This window comes from Nelumbo nucifera, chromosome 3, assembly GCF_055504915.1.
Source record: "Nelumbo nucifera cultivar China Antique chromosome 3, China Antique-T2T, whole genome shotgun sequence".
Lineage (NCBI taxonomy): Eukaryota > Viridiplantae > Streptophyta > Magnoliopsida > Proteales > Nelumbonaceae > Nelumbo > Nelumbo nucifera.
Window position 1 is genome coordinate 43,930,619 of NC_142651.1, and position 20,027 is coordinate 43,950,645.

The 20,027-nt window shown below is 39.1% G+C and overlaps 2 protein-coding genes across 2 annotated transcripts; both read left to right on the forward strand.

Moving 5' to 3' along the window:
• The first annotated feature begins 4,970 nt into the window (after positions 1-4,970).
• On the forward strand, positions 4,971-6,962 carry LOC148801166 (uncharacterized). Its single transcript, XM_088900331.1, has 3 exons — positions 4,971-5,126; positions 6,156-6,353; positions 6,489-6,962. Exons 1-3 carry the CDS (start codon positions 4,971-4,973, stop codon positions 6,960-6,962), a joined length of 828 nt encoding a protein of 275 aa, XP_088756457.1.
• Positions 6,963-13,814: 6,852 nt separating this feature from the next.
• On the forward strand, positions 13,815-16,301 carry LOC104612875 (acyl-CoA-binding protein-like). Its single transcript, XM_010280501.3, has 4 exons — positions 13,815-13,971; positions 15,595-15,712; positions 15,906-15,968; positions 16,069-16,301. Exons 1-4 carry the CDS (start codon positions 13,960-13,962, stop codon positions 16,146-16,148), a joined length of 273 nt encoding a protein of 90 aa, XP_010278803.1. The 5' UTR covers positions 13,815-13,959; the 3' UTR covers positions 16,149-16,301.
• Positions 16,302-20,027: the final 3,726 nt, after the last annotated feature.

The following is a 20,027-nucleotide window of genomic DNA, read 5'->3' on the forward strand; positions in this document are numbered from 1 at the left end:
ATGAGATAAATCTAAGGAGTGGAGTACATGTTGGGTTGGGAGGAAGCTGGGAAACTGGTGACCACTGTGATTATTGAGATCACAGGCTGCCAAATGTAGATGTTGAAGTTGGAAAAATGGGGTCCAATTTGGAGACTTAGTATCGACATGTAATTGGTAATTGTATGAGAGGTCAAGATGATTGAGCTCTGAGAAATTGGCAAAGATGGACAATGGAACTAGACTTTGGAACTGATTATATGAAAGATCAATGTACTGAATCGTAGATTGGTTTCTGAATATGAAGGGTATGTTTCCCTACAATTGGTTTTTGGATAAGTCCAGAATCCTAAGAGATGACATGTTGCCCCAACATGGAGGTAAATCATTCTCGATTAAGTTAGATGAAAGATCCAAATGCTTTAAGTTCTGAAGTTGACACAGTGCAGCAAACAAAATTACAAAAGATAATAACTGTCATTATACATCAGAACATTAAATAGAGAGCTGATGCAGATGCTTCAGACCATTTCTCTTCTGGGCTTTACTATCAATCCAATGGAGTTTTGGATTCACTCATCTTAGATCCCGTTTAGTATTTACTTGTCCGACTTAACAATTTTACATGGCAACACAAATAGCTTATTAGCTTAACTGTGTTACCTGTTGATAAATAGTTTTCATGGCATTACAAATAGCTTAGTGGCTTAACTGTGTTACCTGTTGATAAATAGTTTTCTTTCTATATTGTAATTTGCATTTCATAGTTAGAAGTTATAAATTGTAAAGATTAGTAGAGATAATGATCTAACTCCATGTTTATATCATATATATCCGATGGACTTGGGAACCAAAACATTGACCTTTCATTAACCCAGGGTTGTAGAGTATCTAACTGATATAAGCTTTGCCTAGCTAGATTCAGATTCACAGACATTATTTGGACTTGGGATCTAGTTAAGGTAGTGATAGGGATGATCACTTAGAGCCGCCTGGGTTTGGCCGGGCCCACAGACTGGGAAATAATATATTTCCTAGCCTAAGCCGGGATGCAGGCCCACTGACTCAAATATTTATGCCCAAACCTAGAAATTTTCGGAACAAGCCAGGCACAACAATGCAAGATAAATGACAAATCTGATTGGGATGGCAATTTTCCCCCATGCATCCCCGCTGGTTGAATTTAGATAATTTAAATCTAATAATGGTTGAATTTGAATAACAAATTTCTATCAACTAAAGAGGCGTTCTATGGTGTGAATGTTTCTGGAATCACCACATGAGCATCAAAAGAATCAAAGACGTATTTTTGAATTCTGTTTTTTGTTTTTGAAGAAAAGCAAGTTGGTTTTGTACAAACCATACATGTTTTTGAAACATCAAAACAATGGTTTACATATAAAATCAAATTTTCTAATAGAGAAATTTAGAAGTTGTTTGACAACATGGTTGTTTTTTTCGAAAACATCAGCAAAATTATATGGCTTTTGCCAATGTGGCACTTGCTTTGTTTATATATATACTGTTATTTAGTTATTGTTAAAAATAATTTTTTATTTGATAGATTTTACCCTTTCGGTCGAGATTTCCTACCATTCAGTCTTCTTCTCTCCCCTCTCTATTATACTAACAGTTCCCACTTATGGGACATGAGCCACACAATATGTTGTAAATAAACAAAAATGTTCCATGTGATGTTATGAATTTATTTGCATGCTCGTATCTCCATATTTCATCGGGGGACCAGCTGAGGACATACTTAGAGTCTTCAGACTTAATTTAGAGATGGTTAAAAACCTTCATCCGTTTTCCAAGACGACTCATTGATCCACGTAATTAAGCCTACTCAATACTCATGGTCGAAATATACAATGAAGGCATAAAAAATGTTGCAAAATAACAGGAAATAATAAGAGTTAGAATGCATGAATGCTTGATATCTATATTTATAACTGGAGAGAGGTAGTAAGAGCTTCTAATTGAGAGGTCTTACAATACAGACCGAGATTTGCATTATTAGTGGTACCAGCACTTCAAACATTGGAAGAATTCAATGCATACATCTATGGTGCTGTAGTATTTTCTGCGATAATTCTTATTGAAACAACATCCCAAAATCCCAATACATAGGATAAAGCCATGCACGAATAGATGAAGAGAAGACTCCTTTTCCTTCTTTATCTTCTTTACTCCCAATATCGTTGTGGTCATGGCCATCTCTTTCTGGTTCTGGACACTTTCTTTCCAATGGCTCTGCGCAAAGAAATGGATTGCCGGTGTAACTACTGATTACCTTTTCTGGGACGTCAAATGGGATCTTGCCGGACAGATTATTGAAAGCAACACGAAAAATAGAAATCGATTCCATTCTTGTTAATTCAACAGGAATCTCTCCAGTCAAGTTGTTATGGGAGAGATGGAGGCTTTCCTAGCTTGACAAATTTTGAAAGGCTTTGGGGATTTGGGCTAGGAGAAAATTATGTGACAAATTCAAGGAGCGAAGCTGAGACAGATATCCCAGATTAATTGGAATACTGCGTCGTACCAGTCAACTTATTTGAAGACAAATCAATACCAGTCATTAAGGTGAGGGGAATTCCCGGGAAAGAGTATGAATTGCCTTTTATGGTGAAATCAATTGGGACCCAAGAGATATAATTTTGAAAACTTGTTCTTCCAGAAGGGGTTGTTGTTGAGGCAAGATGGAATGCTCCCGGAAAACCCATTTCCAGAGACATCCAAGAAGTGCATTCTTCTCATTCGACACAAGTTCTCTGGAATAGAACCTTCAAACTGGTTTCCACCCAAAAAAATACTCCCTGTTGGTAGAGTGGCCATAGGCCCTCATTTGTGTTGGACAATCCAGTGGCCATGTGACAAGCCACGTGTTGATGGAAAATAAGTTAATCTCTGTGCTACACTTTTGCACTCACAATGAAGTTTTTTCTTCTTTAATTATATTATTATAATTATCTATTTTCTATTATATTCTTTTAATTGTTCTTTTTTATGAAAGTGTTTTTTCTTCATTTTTTATGCACACAGAATCCATTATTTAAAATCTTTATTAGATCCTATTTCCAGCTCATACTGAGTCAATGATAAGTCATTTGACTTGGTATAGATTGGATGACCAAGTGGCAAAATCCTTGACCAGTGATACACTTCTCTCAATCGGGAGGGGCTTGACTCAATCAACCAAATGGTTGCACTTTAGCGTTCCTATTAACATTTATTGCACATAATAGGATGTTGTTATAAAAGGGCACTTAGCTTGTTTTTGACACACACCCGAAGAAGTTATTGAGGGAAGAGCATAGAGCCTCCCAGCGATGACAAACGGATAGAAATGGGTGATTTATTGAGTGGTTCATCACTCTCATGCCTAGATGGACTAATAATTCACCTGAAATTGTGCCTGATAGGTGATTATTTTTAACATTTTAGGTTATATTTGGTTTGAAGGAAAAGGTAGGAAAAGGAAGGGAAAGACAGGGAAACATTTACAAGTTTTATATTTTGTATAGATTTTCCTATCTTTTCTTTCCTTTTCCTACCTTTTCCTTCAAACCAAACATAGCCTTCAGATTATCAAGGCATGATGGTATACTCCTATGAAGCCATTGCCTTGAAGTAGTAACCATCTGAGCTGTGGCATGTCACCTTGCAAGCTGTTGTTGGATAAATTCAAGTACCACAGTGAAGAATTTGTGGTCAATCCATCTGGCATGCTTCCTGTCAGTTGATTGTTAGACAGGTCTAAATGCTCTAAATCGGAAATCTCGCCCAAGGATGATGGAATGCTACCTTGAAGACCATTTGTTGACATGTTAAGTTCGTATAAATTAGGAAAGAATTTGCTAATGTTGGAAGGAAGAGGCTCTGTAAAATGATTGCAGGAAACATCGAGCTTAATGAGCCTTGATGATGTATTCTGGTATGTTGGAAATAATGAACCACTCAACATGTTGTTCCTTAAGCTTAGGACCTGATGTAGGCGCATTCGGCTAAGTCAATGCTGGGTTGACGCGTGTGCAGCCAATAGGTGCCAGCCGGAATCCATTGTCGTACATGCAGGGCTTCTCTGTCCGGACCTCGCAGGCCCAATTGCGGGACGTCACGTGGCCTCGCCAGGTGACCGTGTCTACGTCTCGCATCTTGTTCATCCGAGTCCACCGATCTCCACGCAGCTCCAAGTATAAATACAAAGTAACTCCTACAAGGTAAAGGATCTCGAACCTAAGAGACTCTTGGTATTCTTATTACTAGGGATTTAGTGCTTGCGAGTGACCTCGTCTGGGGCCTTGTCTATACCGGATTCCCTTCCTCTTCTTGTGTGCGAATACTAACTTGACCGTTAGAGTCTCCGCCTTGGGTTCTCACCTGAGGCCTCTGACACCTTCTCCCTTGCAGAGCTTTCTCTCCTGCATCTTTCGGACGACTCGTACGACCCCTCAAAGAACCTCTCCTCGGTTACCAATCCTCGGCCTCTCTGGTCCTCATGGAAGTTGCTCACATCGGCCATTAATCCTCGACTACTTTGGTCTTCGGTGCCTCGAGTCCTTCGGTCTTAAACCAAATCTTAGGAGTGGATTTACAGTGCTGCCCTTAGCCAATCCGAGCGACAACAATTGGCACCGTCTGTGGGGAGCGTTGCTAAGGCACACCCCTATTCATCTTAAGTCTAGAAGAACTCTCCTAAGCTCCGATCAGCATGGTATGAAGAACCAGGAACGCACAGAACCTGGTCACCAACGAACAATTCCAGTGTTCGACCATCTGGACTACCACAGTCAGTGTGTTGAGCAGGTTTGCCCCCAAGCAGGAGGTCGCCCCCGAGGTGACCGCCCAACCTGACCGCCTCACCGGGGCATCAGGCTACCAGGGCCAACGCAAAGCGTAGAACCACCAACCCTCGACTCCGTCGATCCTCAGCAGGCAGGAGGTCACCCTCGAGGTGATCGCCCCGCTGGGGTGTCAAGCCACCAGGAATGGCGCGAGTGCATGGAACCACTAGCCCTCGGCTCCGACACAGAGAAGCACGAGACCTCCCAACTGAAGGGAGGAAGAAGCAGCTCAGTTCGATGGCAATCACCAACCCTCCGAGTAGCACCACTGCCGTAGAAGGGAGAACCCCCGGGATGAAGGTGAGCAGTTTGCCCGCCATAGCGCCCACTCAAGGGTAGGGGGCAGGCGTCACGCTTCTCCCCCGTAGGTCTCGAATCTTCGTGACATCCTAAATGATCACCGGGCCAGACGGGAGGTGCATAGTCCCACATCAGAACACTCTGGGGTTCACACCGACCACCATTGCACCCGTGAAGACGAGGATGGGGCACAAGCTCCACACGATCCTCAGATTACAGAATTACAAGATGAGATCAGAGCCATCAAGGATGAACTCTGCTAGGTTAGAGAAAGCTGAGCGGACGCCTCGGCCGACCAGAGCAATCTGACAGGAAGGATGGACGCCTTCACCCCGAACATCATCTCTAAACTACTCCCCCAACATTTCAAAGCTCATGTGCTAGAGATGTACAATGGGAACATAGACCCGGAAGGTCACTTGGAAAGTTTTAGGGCACTCATGATCCCGTATGGGTATTCCGACGCCTTGACGTGCCGAACTTTCTAGGCTACTTTCAAGGGGCCGCTCATCAATAGTTCTCCAGCCTCCCGTCGCGGTCAACCAAGTCACGGGAGTAGTTCGCCAACCTATTCCTTGCTCGCTTCATCAGTAGTAAACGATGCCAGAAGAGTGTGGTCTCACTGATGTCTATCAAGCAGAAGCGGGGTGAGAGTCTGCGGTCCTACATTGACCGCTTCAAGAAAGAAAAGCTCGAGGTCTGAGATCTCGACCCCATGGTCTCCATGCACGCTGCCATCAGTGGACTCCTCCCCGGCTCGGCCCCGAAGTGCTCAGTTGCCAAGACCCCATTGAAGTCAAAGATGGAATTCCTCAAGAAGGCGCAAAAGTACATCGTAGTCGAGGAGGCTTCGGCCGGAGACAACTAAGAGAGGGAACCGAGTGCCATAGTAGGGCACTGGAGAAGAAAAGGAAGAGTGGAGACCACCGCAACAACAACAACAACAACAACAACAAGGACAGCAAGAAGCCACCAGCCTCGGCCCTAGCTTACAATCAATACATGCCACTCAACTTCTCCTGGACCCAGATATTGATGCAAGTCAGTGAAGAGAAGTACATGAATTGGCCAGAGAAGATGAAGAGGAACCCCAAGAGGGGGAATCCGAAGAAATACTACAAGTACCACTGTGGCATCGGCCATGATACAGAGGACTGTTATGAATTGAAGAATGAAATAGAGTTCCTCATCCGCCGTGGATACCTTAAGCAGTTCTTCGGAGAAGAGGCTAGTGCCTCGTCCTCTTAGTAGCAACAGCACTAGAAAGCAGCCGACGTCATCGACGTCATTGTCGGGGGTACAACATTGGGTAGGGCCTCGGCATCGGCCTCCAAGGCTTATGCCAGGCAGTTGAACATCCAGGGGCCTGCCCCCAAGAAGCCGAAGCATCAGGAATCCCTTGCCTTCACAAACGAGGATCTGAAAGGGTTCACAATCCCCCATGATGGTGCCTTCCTGATCTCAGCTGTCATTGCCAACTTCATAGTAAAGAGGATCCTCGTCGACAGTGGCTTCTCGGCTGACATCCTGTTTTACGAAGTGTTCCAGAAAATGAAGATAGCGCCTGAGCTCGTCCAACCTGTCGACATCCCACTAGTTGGCTTCTCTAGGAACGTTGTCAGACCAGAGGGAAGAATCACCATACATGTCACAATAGGGACTGAGCCACGACAGGTGACAAGGATGAATGAGTTCTTGGTTGTGAAGATTGGCTCACCCTACAATGCAATCATGGGGAGGCCGACCCTCTACGCTCTCAAGGCAGCCATGTCCTCCTACCACCTTACCCTCAAGTTCGCCACCAAATACGGCGTCGGAGTCGTTCGAGGGGATTAAAAAGTTGCACGCCAGTGCTACATGGCAGCGCTGAAAAGTAAGAACAAGGAAGCACTGCCATTAGAGGGCCTTGACCTCAGGGAGGAGCCAGCGAGCCGAGGCCAGTCGGCTGAGGATCTCATCTCGGTTCCCCTGGACGAGGCCGAACCTAAGAAAACAATCTGTGTCGGGTCCAACCTTCCCCAAGAATGCCTATCTGAACTGGTAAGTTTCCTCAAAACTAATGCGGACGTCTTTGCTTGGTCCCGTTGACATGCCTGGAATTGACCCCTTGGTCATCACTCACAGGTTGAGCGTGGACCCAAGCTCTATGCCAGTTCGACAAACGATGAGAAACTTTGCACCGGAGCGTTGGAAGGCCATATGAGAGAAAGTTGATAATTTGCTCGATGTTGGATTCATTCGAGAGGTACATTACCCTAACTGGCTGTCAAATGTGGTTATCACCCGAGGCCTCTAACACCTTCTCCCTTGCATCTTTCGGATGACTCGTACAACCCCTCAAAGAACCTCTCCTCGACCACTAGTCCTCAGCGTCTCCGGTCCTCATGGAAGCTGCCCACCTTGGCCATTAGTCCTCGGCTTCTTCTGTCTTCGGTGGCTTGAGTCCCTCGGTCCTGCCCCAGATCTCAGGAGTAGATTTACAGTGTTGCCCTTGGCCAATCTGAAAGACAACAGGACTGAAGTACCATTATACATCAGCCATGGGGGAATGATCCCTGGAAGCGAGTTATGAGATAAATCCAAGGAGTAGTGCAAGTTGAGTTGGGAGGAATCTGGCGACCACTGTGATTGTTGAGATTATAGGCTGCTGCCAAATGCAGATGTTGAAGTTGGAAAGACGGGGTCCAATTTGGAGATTCTGTTTTGACATGTAATTGGTAATTGTATGAGAGGTCAAGATAACTGAGCTCTGAGAAATTGGCAAAGATGGACAATGGAACTAGACCTTGGAACTGATTATATGAAAGATCAATGTACTAAATCATAGTAGGGCTGTTCATAAGAAGGTCCAACCCAACCAAACCGACCAACCCGGACGACCCAACTCAAGTTGGTCGGGTTTTCATAAGCACCAATCGGTTTCAGGTTGTACAAATTCATAAACTGATGGTTCGGGTTGGTTTCGGTTTTTTGTGTGAAAACCAAAACCGACCCGAACCGAACCGACTTAGTTCCTACTTAACTAACTTGCCTCTATCCTAATTCCTAATTACAACCTAACTTAGTCTTCTAGTTCCTACTTAACTAAGTTGTCTCTATCCTAGTTTCTATAGTCTGTTACACCAAATAGGCAACCAATTAGGCAATTACAATTAGAATTAAGTGTCATTTTTTACTTCGATTAAAACTTAGAAAGTTTCTTGAAATATACAAATTTCAGCATTCTTTCTATAAAACAGTTTGACTTTCTATTTTCTTGATAACTTTTGTCTTCTATTCTAATTCTAACTTGGTCCGCCCCCCTTAGCCCCTCAACTCAAGCACAATCTCTATTCTCTAATACAATTTGACTCTCAACTCACGAATAAAAAATTTAAAATTTCAAGTTCTCAAGTCTCAACTTCAAGACATCATTTGAACTTGGCTCTCCCAACTCCCATCTTCTCAAAATTCTCATTCTCTCAACTCAAGCTCAAATCTCATTCTCAAAGTCTCAACTTCAATCATTCAAAGCTTAGTATTTATTTATTTATTTTTTTAATTTAATGCATGCTACAAGTTGATATATTTTATTTGTGTTTTGTTTAAGTTTAAGCTTTGAAAAAAAAAATCCGGTTAATGATGATATATTTTAACAAAAAACTTCAGTTTTGTATGAAAAACCTAATCTATTTAAATATATATTTCGGTTTTAATTTAAAGATATTTTATATTTAAAACTGTTAAATAAAGATATTTCAGTTTTACATAAAAACTGAAATATCTAAAAAAATCTATATCTAAAAAATATATATTCTGAAATATGTGAGATATATATTTCCAGAAAATATATATTCCAATATATTTGTATGTATATTTTTGTTTATATATATATATATATATATATATATATATATATAAATACATATTTCAGTTTTAAATATATTTCCAGAAAATATCTTAAAAACTTCAGTTTTCAGTTTTGTATGAAAAACCTAATCTATTTAAATATATATTTTGGTTTTAATTTAAATATATTTTATATTTAAAACTGTTAAATAAAGATGTTTCGGTTTTGCATAAAAATCAAAATATCTGAAAAAATCTATATCTAAAAAATATATATTTTGAAATATGTCAGATATATATTTCCAGAAAATATAATTCCAATACATTTGTATGTATGTATGTATGTATATATATATATATATATATATATATATATATATATATATATATTTCTAAAATACATATTTCAGTTTTAAATATATTTCCAGAAAATATCTTAAAAACTTCAGTTTTCAGTTTTCAGTTTTTAGAATAGATATTTCCTTCTAGGCTTCTTCGGTTTTGCTTAACACTGGGTCGGTTTCGATTTCCATCTCAGGTAACTTGACCAGGTCGGGTCGGTTGGGAAAACCCCAGTAAACCGACCCAATCCGACCCGTGAACAACCCTAAATCATAGATTGGTTTCTGAATACGAAGGTTATGTTTCCTTGGAATTTGTTTTTGGATAAGTCCAGAAATCGTAATAGATGGCATGTTGCCCCAACATGGAGGTTAGATTTGTTCATGGGCTGGGTGGCCCGATGGGCCGGGTTATAGGCCCGTAGGCTTAAACTCGAGCAAAAAATCCCGGCCTGCAATAAATTCGAGTCGGGCTCGAGTTTTGTCAAAATAGCCTGACCCGACCTAAAATTAGACTTAAAAAGGGTTATGTGATTATGTCCATTTGAATAAATTTTTTTATTTAAGAAACTAAAAGTGTGTTTTAAAACATAAAAGAAAGGGAAAAAACCATCTTGTAGGCCCATTGTTCATTTAAATAGGAAAAAAACAAAACCTTCTGAATTTTTAATTCTAATTTGAATAGGGAAAATTGTAATTTTTTTTTATTAGGTCGGGCCTCGGGCTCAGGCTCGGGCTTGGGCTTTGGGCTTTTTATCAGAGCTGGGCTCGGACCCAAGTTATAGGCCCATTGGTCAGACCGGGCTCAGGCTCGGGCCTAACATATTTCCATTAATGATGAGTAAAAGTCCGGTCCGAGCCCGGCCCGAGCCTGGCCTGGCCCGGCCCATGAACAAGTCTAATGGAGAATATCCAAACGCTTTAATTTCTGAAGTTGGCATATTGCTCCAAACAAATTTCAACAGATAATCAATTTCATTATACATCCGAGAGGATTAAATACTAATTTAAATTGAAGTACAGTGAATTCTGTTTACTTTGTTTTTGGTAAAGGAATGCTGTTTAGTTGGTCACTCCAAATAGAGAGGAGAGCTGATGCAGATGCTTCAGACCATTTCTCTGCCGGGTTTTACTATCAATTCAATGGACTTTTGGATGTTCATTCAGCCTAGAACTCGTTTAGTATTTTCTTGGCTGACTTAACAACACAAATAGCTTATGGGCTTAACTGTGTTACCTGTTGATAAAATAGTTTTTACCAAGAAAAAAAAAGCCCAAATTCTATCTTACAAACTTCCAGCTTAATTAAGGGCAATGGGCCAATAATTAATATATTTCAATAAAGTAGAAAAATTATACATAGTATGGATCCGTATTTCCCCTAATTAATTAATTATTAATTAGGAGAATGGAGCTTTACAGCCTGACTTTGAAGATTGAAGTTACATGGTGGGTTGCTTGGTGCTTGTGGGTTGTCTCTTGTCAGAGTCGGGAGCGGTTCTCTTTGTAAGATGGGTTACCTACATCTATGGCTTGCGCCTTGCGGCTGTATTGAGTATTGACCAATTCTGTTAACAACCGGAGCGGTTGGGTTAGTCACTCAGACAGCTATTCCAGTCCGACCAGCTTTAATTTCAAGGGAAAAGCAACAAATTGGGTGAACAATTAATGGGGGCCGGAGAGAGAGAGACCTTCAGGCATATAATATTTCATATCTATATCAATTATTTTCTATTTTAATATTTTTATCTTTTAACATTAAGAAAAAAAAACAATCAAATATTAAATTTTGAAATGTTTGATAAACAATATATTTATTTTTATAAATAATAAATATGTTATTATAAAATATAAATCAAAATATCAATTGATAATTTATAAAATATATAATGTTAACTTAAAATATTTCATATCTATATATTAAAATTTTTAAAAGCATATAATATTGAAAATTCATAATTTTTAATTACTAAAATGATTATTACATTATTAACACTTTTATTTCAATAATTTTTCTAAAATAGTAAATAATTTTTATATAAATTCAAATTAATGTATTTAATAGATACAATATAATATTATTTGTTTGAATATTTTTGTAAAAATAATTATTTTTATAAATAATAAATATGTTATTACTTAGTATAAATTAAAATATCAATTAATAATTTATAAAAATATATTAAAATTATAAATATATGAATTTTAAATACTAAAATAATTATTCTATTATAAATATTTTATTTGTATAAATTTATTGAGTAACGTCTCGGGGATCTATACATTCAAGTCAACCTACAAATCTTTCGAAACCCAACAGCCATCTTCCTCACAAGCCCGCTTCATTTGGAAAGAGATATGGAAGCTGAACATCCCCTATCGATGTATGGTTTTTGTTTGGAAATTAGTGTGGAATGGAGTGCTCACCCGAAACAAATGTGTGAAATGGTTACCCCAATCTGAATTACATTGTCCTTTCTGCCAAGTCAGCAAAGAAACCATCCAATATATTTTCTTGGTATAATAGTATATAAGGGCAACTTTTGGACCCTAATATCAATAAAAGTAATATATTTAAAAGAAATTTAAAAATTAGGTTAACTTCTTGCAATCTGTTCAACAGTGCCGCCGTCGGCCTCTGTCTACCACCACTTTCCGCCACCCATTGGCCGCCGCCGCCCTAGCAACATTGCCAAAGGTGGGTGGAGGCAGAAACGGCAGCGGCGGCGACGCTGGTGGTCATTCCTTTGCCCAACGCCACCATCTCCGCCTTCGGAAACGTTGTCGGAGGTGGGCGGTGACAAAGGCGACGGTGGGCGACGGAAGTGGTGGCATTGGGTAGAGGAATGACTACCAGCGCCGCCGCCGCCGCCTTTGCCTCCACCCACCTCCGACAACGTTGCTGGAGGTAGAAGCGGAGGTGGGTGGAGATAGCCGGAGGCAGTAGCAGCCAGGGGCGACGCTGTTGAACAGATTGCAAGAAGAAGAAGATGAATGGTGATTTTACACTTAATTGATATTATTTTTAAAAAGTTAACCTAATTTTAATTTTTTTTAAATATATTACTTTGTTGATATTAGGGTATAAAAGTTGCCCTTATATGCTATTATCCCTAAAAAAATAATATTTTCATATAATAACAAAAACGGGATAGATTTTTTGAGAAATATCAGACAAGGGTAGTGGAGGGTAGTGGGCACTGTTGCTCGTCTTCTTCTACCTCTGTATTCAGTGAATGGAACTTTTAAAGAATGATGATAGAAAACAAGAATCCTAGTGATAAATCGTCAGTTTTTTCTCACGTGCATGGTCGTATTTTCGGCAGGATTCAATAACCTTTGCTATACAAATGACAACGAGCTGTAGAAAAGAATCTTTTTCCGGTATGGTATTTCCAGCAGCTCGTTGGATTGTAGAATGACCGACAGCTCGTTGCAATACAACCTTTGCATTACGTAAGTAGTAAAGCAGGCAAAGGGTTTCTTCTCTCATTCTCTTTTACAGCTTGATCACAAGTTTCTCACGAATCCGTTTGCCAAACCTCTTTGAGTTTCTAGTGAAAATTCCATTCGTATGAATACAGAGGAGGAGGAAGATGATCAACAGTACCTAATGCCTTATTTGATATTTTTTCAAAAAAGCTATCTCATTCTAATTATTATATGAGAAATGTTATTTTTATTGATATTAGGGGCAAAAAGTTGCCTATATTGGAAAAGGGAAGGCAGCCAATCCATTACTTAGGTAAAGAAAGCTATACATGTTGGCATGCTGTTGAGTTGTATATTATCCTAAGTTGACGTTCGCATGCTAGATATGCTAATGTATGAGCAGTAGTATTGTAGTTTCTATTTATATGTACAAAAGTAGACAAAAACCTTCTCATGTGTGTGCCATGGAGCTGCTCGATCCAGTTTCTTGGTTGGCTTTTGTCTTGCAAAAAGTTGATCAGCCTGTAGATTTTTAATACAAATGTGTTGTTGTTAATGGCTGCCTTTAAACCTTGGACTAGGGCTCTGATTTCTGCACCCTAATTGTCGATGGCCCAATAGGGTTCTCCTTTAGCAATATTTGTACTTCCACCGGGATATTGGAGGATGAGAAATCATCTTATAAAACCTGAAATTGGATCGTATGAACCATTAATTTGTAGTGTAGACTGTAGGGAAGTCTTCCCTTGGCATGGTTGGTGAGGCTGAGTTCCGTGTGATTCTCATGCAATGGTCTTGACATCCTTAGGACTTAGGAATGACTTCATTCCCCACTCTCCAAATGACATATAATAGAACTCATGTCATGTGCTCCAGATCCAAGATTTAGATTTAGCCATGAATCCATGATTGATATCTTTAGCTTTGAGAAAAGAAATATAATTTGCTTTAGAAATGGTGGGTGGGCTTCTGGGCCTAATTCACATGGCAATTATGAGGAATGAGGAATCGTTCCAACTTTGAAAACTCCGCCGCTACACGACCCGAATAGGGATGGATACCACTGGCACTGGGACAGTGGCATCGACGTTATTTACTATGAAATCTTAGGTTCGTTTCGTACGATCATTATATTTATACCTCCCCCTGTTTCAGTGCTTCGACACACAGAGTAGAGCACGCATCTCCGATCTCTTGCCTTCGAATACGAGTGAAGCAGAAAGAAGGACGAGATGGGTATGAAGGTTCGTCCCTTCTCTGTTTCAAAATTTCTATTGCTTCCTCAATCCGTTCATCTATAATGAGCTTTTATTTTTCCCGTTAATCTTCATTTTGTACTGCATTTTGTGTTCGAAGATTAGATCATAGAGCCATTTGTTTTACTGTAAGATACAGTGAGAATTCATAGCTTAGTTGTCTCCTTCTTGGTGTTAGTGGCCGTCTTTCTTTGTTTCTTGCATAAGTTATATGTTCTCAATCTCGATTACATAAACTTTTCTCCTGATCTATTATGATTATCGATATGCTGAAACAGGCATTTTGCCCTGGTCCATCAGTTTATGTTGAATCTCAATATACGTCGTTAAAAATTTTAATATTTGAATAAAAATGTTCTGTATAAAATTTGTATTCTTCAAAAAATTGTAGAATGAGTTGAAAGATCAGGAATTTTTGGAGTTGACGGGCAATCCCTGATAGACAGATTAGATCATAGAGCCACGGCAGAAAAAATTTGGAGTTGGCTCGCTTATTGAGTTTTTCTGCATCTTTAGGAGTTCTGTGCTTCTAGTTTGGTTTGAGATTTCGTTATATGAATGAGTTGAAAGATCAGGATTTAGTTGGCGTTTTTAGCCATCTTGATTAAGAAAAGGTTTTTAATGCTGGAGAAATTCTGTTGCCTCATGAACATTTTGTTGACTTTGTTAGTACCACAAGGTGATGGTTCAATTTAAAACGAGTAAAGTCGCTTAAACTTTGGACTGAGATAAGTTGATACACAACAGATTAGATTGAGTCAGTGAATCTTTCCAAGTTTGGGTGAAGCAATGTCCACGCTTCAGTCTTCTTGAGATTCGTCCGCTCTTGCTTAAACATTTTTTAGTTACATCGATTCTAATGTTTACAAATCTTGTTCTGTAACAACTGTTTTATTTTCAATTTAATCTTTTATTTTTATTTGGTGTACAAGCATGTGACCCGAGTTTAGTTTAGCAACCTGGACTTCACAAACTGGTATCGTAGAATTTACATAAGATCTCTTGTTAGAAAAGTTCCTCTTCATGCGAGGAGTCCTTTATTAAATCACCATCTTGTATATAATATTATAATATGAAAAAATAGTACAAGCTAATCAAGTCAATTTCAGTTTTTGCTGGACTAGTTTTTCTCCAGGACAACTAGAATCATCAACTTGCCATGTGGAAGTGTTAATTCATACCTACCTCACCAATGTCTGCACATGCCGATATAATTGTTGCTCAGAAACTTATGGTTTGATGTCTTGACCTGCCTATGCTCAGCCAAGTACTAATAGTTTTTGAGATTGTTTATGTTTGAACATAGGAAGCAACCATGAGAATAGTTAATCTATGAAAATACAGCATCCCGTGGTGCTTCTATTTTATTATTGATGGAGCCTGTTGAAACTTAATGTGAACATACGTTTTCCATTTTTTTTCAGAATTAGTGTTTCATGAAAGGTGTGCCACAGCCGTATATAATTGTTGTTTCTTCCTAGGAAATTTTAATTACTAATTTGGTTTTAGACAGACTTTTCTCACCTCAAGTAAACAAATTCAGATTTGTATCATAGCATATTCAGCTTACAACATCGTGTTTCTGACGGACTGGTCTTGGCCCTTTTGCAGGAGGAATTTGAAGAGTATGCTGAGAAGGCAAAGACCCTCCCAGAGACTACAACAAATGAAAGCAAGCTCATTCTTTATGGGCTGTATAAGCAAGCAACTGTTGGACCTGTGAACACCAGTATGAGCTTTTCTTCTTCTACAAGTCAAGTGATAATAAATTATTGTAGTTATTTATAAAACAAGTATATATCCCAACTCCCAAGCCGAGGTTTCATTACACTGGGATGAATTTTCGTGGCATAGAAAATTCAGAGATTTGTTTTACCTTTTGTTGATGTTTAAGTAATAACTTATGACTGTTCTTTCTGTAGGCCGCCCTGGTATGTTTAACATGAGGGATAGGGCAAAGTGGGATGCTTGGAAGGCAGTTGAAGGTATGGGATGTACATGTACCTCAGAACATCTAATTGGTTTTGTGTTTTGTCTCTTCTGGGATGCATTTAATTTCTCACTACGATTACTCCCTCTTGACAGGAAAATCTCAGGAGGAAGCAATGGGTGACTACATCACCAAGGTCAAGCAATTGCAGGAAGAAGCTGCTGCCTCTGCTTAGTATTTTGTCCGACTATCTTGAGCTTGAAATGAGGAATCATATGTAGCTTTTAACTAGAAAACATGTTTAGTTGGTTTATCAGGTAACTGTAGTTGAACATTGCTTTGCCAAATGGAATGTCCACTCTGCTTGGTTGTATGGTTTTTCTTCTTATATTATGTTGCTGCAAAATGCATGCAAGTTACTTTCATTGTTTGGTTTGTTGGAGGATGTGATGGAATACCACATTCCTGTACCTGCTTCCAGGACCAAGTGCTGTATTGCATTTCCAATGCTGTCAGACTCAAGACAGATCACCAACCTGAGAAGGGTGGTCACGCACATCAGATGGTCCGGACCACTTGGTTAACCCAATGACTCATGATGTGATATATAAAATATTAGGGTTCTACAAGTTTGATTAAACCCCTAGATTCGATGGGATTCAGATTTAAATTCTAAATAATCGGGACCCGATTACAGCCCTAATTCCTACATAAAAGTTATAAACCATCCATGACTATGATCTTTCAAAGTTGAAGCTAATATTACCAAGTTATTCTTGCAAAGTCCTGAGATTCAGAACTATGGCTAAGTTATAAACCATCCTCTTTGATGTGGGATTGAGACCGGATCTTCTGTCCACAAGAACTCTGCTTACATTTATCATAGTCACACATGGGGAACATTGCATTCTCTGCATGGTATTATGTAGGGGGAGATGTTCTGCATGGTAGTGTATTGTGGGTAAGCTTGGGCGGAGTTCTTGTGGACAAGAGATCTAGAGTCTACACAAGGTGGGAATGTGAGAGCATTCACGAGACATAGATGATAAATCTACAATCCAAAAAAAAAAAATTCTCAAAAGACAATTCCTACCAAATCCTGATAAATGTTTAGACATTAGACGACCTCCCCATGATGTTGATTGAACATCTGTGGCACTGGTACCAAAGAATTTTTATGTACAAACCCACCTCCCCAATTGGCCTTGTTCTCGACTGTGGAATGGGAGCCACTAGAAACAAAACTGCAAACGGCATTTCGGTGGCAGCCTTTTGAGGCTTACAGTTGTAAAATTAGGCGGAGTTGAGTTGATGGAAGAACTTTACAACCCACGTCCAGGCGAAATATTCTATCTCAAACAAACAAAAATGGGAGAATGACAGTTCAGCCCAGGGTCAGAATTTATAGGCTTAAAATATCGTTGAGGTAGGTGTCAGATTGTAATTGATGCCAATTTATGGGCGGGCATTAGTATATAACGTATAGATTATACATTTTGAATGTTTATAGCTTTACAGTGGAAATCAGAAATCTGCATTGAACTTTTCTGTACCTTTCCGAACAAAAATTGATCAGCCAAGGAGCCATTTGATATGATCAGAGTGTAGTACATGTTGAATAACATGTGGAGGATTTGATACTACGTCATGGGAGGATGAATGTTACAACTTACAAGCATAATTTGCTAGCCCATGGACAGTTCAAAGCTATTTATTATATATGATAAAATTTTGAAGGATAAATGAACACATTGGATACTCGATCTTGATGCCGTCTCAAATAGGTTAAGCTCATAAGCTGTCTAAAGAAGAAATCTCCTTTAATTTTGCAAATCCTTTGTCTAAAATTTCCCGACCACATTCACATTCTTTCTTCTTTCTAAGGACAGTAAAGTAAGAAAATAAATGCTTGACCCCTTCAAAGCCTTCCTCCACCAACTGCACAGCATGTCAACATGTTATTATTGCATGTTTTATTTAAACTACTACTATTTGTAAGCAACCGAGAATACCAAAAAACTTACCATTACCAACATAAATTGAGAGAGAGATTGCACTAGGATAAATGGACGAATGAATTAATCAAATGTTGTTCTACTACCTAGTCGGTTAATAAATTTACGACCTAATGTTGTCATCAACATTTTTCAACTAAGTCATTATTTGTTTGCAAAATCATCATCATCAAATATGTCAACATCCGGAGACCAGAGTCCAGATAACAGATAGTCCAGGCTTTCCTAGATATCTAATAGGCCCTTTAATATGATCTCTGCCCCTCCCCACCTCATTGAAGTGTTCACCCTGATTTTAACCAAACCTTACTTGGCTGGGACTGATAATGGGGAGTATTAAAAGAAATTTTAGCGAATGACAAACTGTTGCTTAGATTTGAGGGAGACAACATAAATATGGAGGAATAGTCGTTGAAACATCCACTTTTTTGGGGCACATCTTCATAGATGGAAAAAAAAGAAAAGAAGATCAAAGGTACATAAAGGGTGCCGTTCTATTCAAAAGCATAGCTTGTGACCTAATCACAACCCTTTTGACAGTGTCATTGGGAAAGGTTATTCTTCAACATTTGGACAGGGGATTTTTACGCCACCCTTTTCTTATGGAAAAGTTATTTTTCTGCGATATTGTTTGGTTATTGTAATAAAAAAAAGGACTGAAGCATAACGCCTGTTTGGATTTTACACAATTTGGAGGCTGGATAAGCTGCACTTGATGGCTGTGTTAGGGGCTGTTTAATCATTAATAACACTCCACATCAGTCAATACATGGGTCCTATCATTGGTCAAACAGATCAGCCCCTAACACAGCCATCAAGTGCAGCTCATAAGTACCATCATTGGTGCTGTAGCTGAACTGTTAATCCCTGGTTCAAAGGAAACAAAGTCTTGTCATATGCAACAGCGGCATGGGTTTGTTTATTGTTAGACCAAGACAAGGCAATTGCAGCTCCTCATCTTCAGTCTCCACTCTACCAAAGATTAATTCTAAACTACTAATCTCGAGATTATTCTTTGGTCTACTTGTGTTGACAAATGCTTTGCATTTCGCAATGAGAATTAAAGAAACGAAATGAATGCCTATGAATGTTAGAACTTAGGAATGTGACACATCAATGGGAATAACACAGTAAACTCAAAAGAACCATTCAACCTAAAAGCTTAATATGTTAGGTGAGGTCCCTGAATAGATTTTTATTCTCTAATAGAAACTTTATAAATTTCCACTCTTGTTTCTGATTTATCACCAAGCTAATGAATGAAATGCTTCTTGCCTTCAAAAATCCCACCCCCCAAATGCTGCCTTAGTGGTTCCGTATTTTGGGTTGAGGGAATCTGTTGATTCATTTGCATCAAGATGCCCTCTTTTAGCTGAGCCATAAGCCAGGCCAGGTTAATCGGACCAGACCAGCCCATCCATTTGATCAGAAAATCAGACCAGACCAGACCAGCCCATTCTAAGATTGTTCAAAATCTATTTCTTTCTTTATGATTTTTATTTCTTGAAATAACATTTTTCATGTGTTTAAATCATAGATTTTGATAATGGAGGTAATCTAATTCAACATTCTTAATACATTGTTCAGCAACCATCTTATGCCTATGCCTCTTGTTAGTAATTACAGTCAGTTCTTGGTTGAAATAACCAAAATCTTGACTGCAGAGGAAATTGAGAAGGCATGAAATAACTGTGATAAGGATTGGGAGTTGGATAGTTGAGGCTCTTCTATGGTTTACCAAAGAATCTTACAAGACAGAAAATATTGGCCGGGAACTAAACTGTCAATTCATAAAGCAGATCATTATTCTCTCTCAAATCAACCATAGAAATGTGATGAAGCTCTTTAAGTTGTTGTCTAGTGACAGAAGTTCATTTTAATTTATAAATTCATCAAAAATGGAACTCTCACCCAACCATATTCATAAGGGTCATTTCTCCTCAAATTCAAGGTAAAAAAAAATCATTTTACGGATAACAAGAAGAACTGTGGGAGTGCTTGCCTATTTACTAATGACTCATTGGCTGCTATGCCAATTATTCATAGAGAGATAAAGTCAACAAATATACTTTTAGTGCTTGATATTGAACCAAAGTAAC

Coding starts and splice junctions, on each gene's coding strand:
- LOC148801166 (XM_088900331.1), top strand. CDS start 4,971: ATGGCGCGAGTGCATGGAACCACTAGCCCTCGGCTCCGACACAGAGAA. Junction 5,127..6,155: donor GGAGAACCCCCGGGATGAAG/GTGAGCAGTTTG, acceptor TCCTGGACCCAG/ATATTGATGCAAGTCAGTGA. Junction 6,354..6,488: donor AGCAGTTCTTCGGAGAAGAG/GCTAGTGCCTCG, acceptor TTGAACATCCAG/GGGCCTGCCCCCAAGAAGCC.
- LOC104612875 (XM_010280501.3), top strand. Junction 15,713..15,905: donor TGTTGGACCTGTGAACACCA/GTATGAGCTTTT, acceptor TTCTTTCTGTAG/GCCGCCCTGGTATGTTTAAC. Junction 15,969..16,068: donor TGCTTGGAAGGCAGTTGAAG/GTATGGGATGTA, acceptor CCCTCTTGACAG/GAAAATCTCAGGAGGAAGCA.